General features: G+C 51.3%; 1 protein-coding gene across 1 annotated transcript; it reads left to right on the top strand.

The window, feature by feature from the left end:
* The first annotated feature begins 230 nt into the window (after positions 1-230).
* LOC119353975 (protein BZR1 homolog 1) lies at positions 231-2,005 on the top strand. Its single transcript, XM_037620680.1, has 2 exons — positions 231-688; positions 834-2,005. Exons 1-2 carry the CDS (start codon positions 431-433, stop codon positions 1,515-1,517), a joined length of 942 nt encoding a protein of 313 aa, XP_037476577.1. The 5' UTR covers positions 231-430; the 3' UTR covers positions 1,518-2,005.
* The last annotated feature ends 3,838 nt before the right edge of the window (positions 2,006-5,843 follow it).

The raw sequence follows: 5,843 nt of genomic DNA, 5'->3' as shown, positions 1-5,843 counted from the left end.
GACGGCCGTAAAATTCGTGGGGCAAATCCCAACGCAGCGGGCACAGGCACATGACACACGCAGAGCACCACTCGCACTCACCTCGCAGAGGAGGGCGCAGTTCACACTCACCATCCTCAAAAGCCGAGCCCGCCAAGAGGGAAAGTGGGCCCGGCCCGGCCCGGACACCACCAGTAGAATCTGGCCAATCCAGTCGCAATAAAGCGGACGGGGGTCGCCGTACCCTCCCCGTGAGCCCGCCCAGACGACCCCACACGACAGAGAAAGCTCAGCTCAGCACACTCCACGCCCAGCACCCTCTCCCAGTCCCATACTGTAGCACCCCACCTCACCATTAAAGAAACGAGCTAGGCCAAGTGGAGAGAGAGGAGAGGGGACGGAGAGAGAGCAGCGGAGCAGAGCAGAGCAGCGCCGGAGCAGGGGAGCTAGCATGACGTCGGGGGCGGCCCGGGCGGCGGCGGCGGCGGAGGCGGAGGCCGGGCTGGGGCGGACGCCCACGTGGAAGGAGCGGGAGAACAACAAGCGCCGCGAGCGCCGGCGCCGGGCCATCGCCGCCAAGATCTTCACCGGCCTCCGCGCGCTCGGCAACTACAAGCTGCCCAAGCACTGCGACAACAACGAGGTGCTCAAGGAGCTCTGCCGCGAGGCCGGCTGGGTCGTGGAGGACGACGGCACCACCTACCGCAAGGTGAGCGCGAGATAGACCTCGTTTCTTGGTCTCGGGATCGAGATCGCCCGCTCCCCTCCCATGTTTCTTCTCCCCCTCCGTTTCCTGGATCTAGCTAGGCTTGCTTGGATGTGTGGATCTGATTGTGTGGTTCGATTTATGGCAGGGATACAAGCCGCCGTCGTCCGGGCCGTTCGGTGGGGTCTCGTCGGCGGGCATGAGCCCCTGCTCGTCCTCGCAGCTGCTCAGCGCGCCCTCGTCGTCGTTCCCGAGCCCGGTGCCTTCCTACCACGCCAGCCCGGCGTCGTCGAGCTTCCCGAGCCCCACGCGCCTCGACAACCCGAGCCCCGCCTGCCTCCTCCCGTTCCTCCGTGGCCTCCCCAACCTGCCCCCGCTCCGGGTCTCCAACAGCGCGCCGGTGACGCCGCCGCTCTCTTCGCCGACGGCGTCGCGGCCGCCCAAGATCCTGAAGCCGGACTGGGAGGTGGACCCGTTCCGGCACCCGTTCTTCGCCCTCTCCGCGCCGGCTAGCCCCACCCGTGGCCGCCGGCACGAGCACCCGGACACGATACCGGAGTGCGACGAGTCAGACGTCTCCACGGTGGACTCTGGCCGGTGGATCAGCTTCCAGATGGCCACCACGGCGCCGACCTCGCCCGCGTACAACCTCGTCAACCTAGGCGCCTCCAGCTCCAACTCCATGGAGATGGAGGGAATGGCGGGGGAGCGGGGCCGAAGCGGTCCGGAGTTCGAGTTCGACAAGGGGAGGGTGACGCCGTGGGAAGGGGAGAGGATCCACGAGGTCGCCGCCGAGGAGCTTGAGCTCACGCTCGGCGTCGGCTCGAAATGACGGCCATACGCGGAGCATTGCACTGGCACTCACAGATAACAGCCAGCACTCACAACTTGCCGGCCAGTGATCGAAAAAATGGTTTCTTGGATGAACCTCGAGTCCTCGTCAAAAGCACAAGCTAAATCGTGGTTGCTGTTGGATCGGCCATTGCTGCTGCGATGTGGGCAATTCGTTCATTCTAGGTTTAGGGGGTGGATGCATCTGTTGTTCGATTCCTAGGACAAGAGAAAAGGAATCAGAAACAATCGTTCATGCCAATCGGCTGGCCACGGATTGTTTCATTATTCATTCATGGATGTACGTAGCTAGTAGCTGGGTTCCTCTTTTTCCTCTTCTTCTTTCTCTTTGTGTTCTTGCCATGCATGTGTATGTCCTCAAAATGTGTGTGAGCTCATGTGGGGGAAAGTCCAGTGGAGTAAAAAGGTGGATGGAGCTGAGCTTTATGCCGTGACCTGAATTAATCCCTCTTTGACGCAGCACGTAAACCAGTGCGTACATGGAGCTACCAGCAAGTTCATCTCTTCCACTTTTGACAGCGGGAGCATGCGTCGACCCGGCCACTAGCATGCAGATTCCCCAGCGTCACCGTCGGCACGCGAGCGATGGCATGGCATGGCATGTCTGCGGCGAGCACGAGGATTTGTCCGATCGGAGACCACTGTCGTTGTTGTACTCTGAATTCGGCCGAAAAAACGTTGGAAAGAACGTGGCATGTATCTGTAGAAGAGTAGCTCTATATCTGTATATCCTCTTTCAGAAATCTTCAGCCCTGGGCTGGCCTAGTTGCCTAGTTGGTGCACGCCAGGCGGCGGATGAGTCCAAAACTCCAATTAACACTCTGTATGTGGTACGGAAAATGCGCCGGTGGCGTCGCACAGTCGCAGAATCGGCACGCTCGTCCGCTTTCCAGGGCCCCGACGGCGCCCGGAAACTGAAGCCCGTCGGATCCCCGATCGGGCTGTGGTTGCCCGGCTCCAATCCTACAGTTTCTTCGTGCGATGGTGCGTGACGGGGCAACCACTCCGGCGGGCCGTGCGCCGGCCGAGCCGGGCGCGTGGGGTCCTCCCCGCCGCGCATGTGCGTGTGTCCGGCGAGCGATCGCGCGTCGGCGTCGCGCAGCTGGCGGTGCACGTACGGGGTGAGGTTTGTCCCTGTTGGATTTCGGCGGGCACCGACCGGTGGGTGGTGGAGCCTTCTCTTTTCTAATCTAATCAGATGCTCCACCACTCGTGCACCGCGGCGACGACCGAACCACCGCTTGCCGTTCGTTAGCTGGGCGTGGCTGTGGCTGTGGCTGTGTGTGACAAGAATCCGGCTGTGATGTAGGAGTAGTATTGTACTAGTAGCTACCGCTCCGCGACCACGTACTACGTTCCGCGGCGGTATGCGGGTCGCTTTCATGGCGTATTTTCGTGTTGGTCGTCGGTCTAGCGCACGCCGAGCTCGTGCCGTGACCGCGCTAACTGCCGTCATTTTGTCAAAGTGTCTTTTGAAACTATGCTGACTTAGTAGTATGGGTAAAACCAACATCGAGTACTCCCTAAGACATTTTAAAGAAGAAACACCCATATAATCCATAATTCGTACTATTTCGGTGACCGGTACTAAACCAATCAAATATATTCATAATACGGTGACCGCTTCAATTCGCACAATAACCACAACAATAACTGTGGAACGGAGGGAGTACTAATTTAGCACTTGGCCGTCACTCTGGCCAGAACACGAGACATGATTCGCCAGACTTACCCATCTACTTTCTTACATATTGCTCTCTCCAATTCACCATGCGAGGATAGTTTGTTTGTATAAGATGTAGCTTTTTAACAGTCTACATTTTTTTCTAAGAAACGCAGTATTTAGACGCAGGCATTTACATACACACATACACACATTTCTAGCTAAGAGCACATGCATATCCTGCCTCTTTCAGGAGCTTTAAGATATGTAGACATATTTTAAGATTGACGGAGTCGCACGTGCACCTTGTGGTTGATTAGCACACCAACCACTAAGAGGATAGTACAATAAAACTGATATTAATCCGAAATATGATTGTCCATATCAAATCTAGGACTTAAACCATGGACGGAGCTACAAGGGGACATGGATGTACATATGTACACCCATTAATTCTGATAAAAAAGCATGTACTAGGTTAATAAAACACATATACATGAAAAAATACCTAGGAAATCTTGATCTTTGTACACCCATTTCGGTGAACCTGGCTCCGCCACTGACTTAAATTCAATAGTTTTTTTATAGCAGTACTTAAACTCAGACACAAGACAATACTATAGACTTGTTTAGGCCTCTCCCAATGCTCCATCTTGTACAGGTGCTAAGGCTGCCATGTAGACAAAAAAGATGATGTGGCAAGGTAATTAAGAGGAGAGAGATGGGTGTGGTGACCCCAGGAAGAAACAATGCCAAGCGCGGGAACCTAGGAAAAACACTTAAATGAAAGAAGCCCCACCAATGCATGAACAACTTTAGTTGCTAAATCATTAAATGAAGGATGCTTAGCAACAACAAGCTAAGCACCTTTGCATTGGGGACTTTAGTTTCTTAGATTTTTAATGTGCTTAGCACCTCATCTTAGCACTAGTGCATTGGAGGAGGTCTTAGATGTGCGGACGAGGCTATCCTTGGATGCCCATGATCCGTAGTTATATGGGCCTTGAGCACCACATGGGGAAGCACATCAACAACATCGAAATTACTAGTTGAGGAGTACTCGTTGCAAAGATCACTCCAACTCCCCATGTTGCGACAAGTGGCACACATGCAGCGCGTCACTTGTCGCAACCTGAAAGTTTTCCTTTTTTCGTAGATCCGTTTATTTAACATGTTTTATCTCTCAAACAGTGCGTCAAAATCTCAAACCATTTTTACCGTTGGATTCCTTGCGTCGGTATTTTCAAAACTAGATCCCATGTTGACAGATTTTGATGAACTATTTTCACGAAAAAAATCGGACAAAAAAACCGAAACCGAACCGGGAGCACAAGTTTTTCCTTTTCCGAAAGAGGCACGCCCGTGCCTCTCACAAAATCACAACCGTGCCTCTCGCGGAAGCAAAACCGTGATTCTCGCGGAAGAAAAGAAGAAGAGAAAACACGTTTTTTTTTCGTTTTCGAGGAGGCACGACTGTGACTCTTGCGAAAGCACACCAGTGCCTCTCGCGGAAGCAAAACTTTGACTCTCGCGAAAGAAAGAAAACACATTTTTTTTTGTTTCCGAGGAGGCACGGCCGTGACTCTCGTAAAAGCACAACCGTGCCTCTCGCGGAAGCAAAACCGTGACTCCCAAAAGATAAAAATGCGTTTTTTTCCATTTCCGAGAGGCACGGCCGTGACTCTCGTGAAAGCACAACCGTGCTTCTCGCGGAAGCAAAACCGTGACTCTCGCGAAAGGAAAAAACAGAAAACGCGTTTTTTCCGTTTCCGAGAGGCACGGCCGTGACTCTCGCGAAAGCACAACCGTGCCTCTCGCGGAAGCAAAATCGCGACTCTCACGAAAAGAAAAAACAGAAAATGTGTTTTTTTCGTATCCGAGAGGCACGGCCGTGACTCTCGTGAAAGGAAAACAAAACGCGTTTTTTCACGCAAAAAAATGCTAAGGAAGGTCGGTGGAAAACCAAAACGTCAAAAAAACCCGTTTAAATAGTCGAAAACGTGTGCGGAAAAATAAAAAAATAAAATTCAAAAGAAACACCCAGAACGTGACACGTGACAAATGATTGAGAGCGCGCCAAGTAACGCTGATCGCTGCAAAGCTCCCGAAGGAGCGCTCCTTAACTAGTGGCTCCCCAACAACATGAGCAATTAAATCACGGTTCCTATATGTTGCGTAGGCTGCGTCCGCGCGCTACGTCCTTTGTATGGGCCGACCCATTATGGTCAATTCCCCATTGGTTTTTGAAGGTTCCAGAACCTTCCCTAAACCATTTTTTCTTTCATTTTTTGCATGTGTTTCCCTTGTTTTCTCCTTTTGTCTTCCTTTTCTTTTTTCCTTTTCCTTCTTTCCTTTTTTTTTCTTTTTCATTTCATAAACAATTTTTAAAATGGTGAACATTTTTTAAACCCATTAATATTTTTTGAATTCGTGATGTTTTGCAATTAACCAACAATTTTTGAACACAAATATATTTTTAAGATTTGTGAACATTTTTTGTAGAAAATTATTTAACTTTTTAAAAACTTGCATACCTCAAATTTATGAATATTTTTTAATTTAGGAACTTTTTTGAATTCATGAATATTCTTTTTAATTCTTTATCCTTTTTTTGAAATTTATGAACCATTTTTGAAATCTATG

The sequence above is a fragment of the Triticum dicoccoides genome, chromosome 2A (assembly GCF_002162155.2).
Source record: "Triticum dicoccoides isolate Atlit2015 ecotype Zavitan chromosome 2A, WEW_v2.0, whole genome shotgun sequence".
NCBI lineage: Eukaryota > Viridiplantae > Streptophyta > Magnoliopsida > Poales > Poaceae > Triticum > Triticum dicoccoides.
Note: the sequence above shows the minus strand (reverse complement) of the source record. Positions and strands in the feature narration are given on the sequence as shown.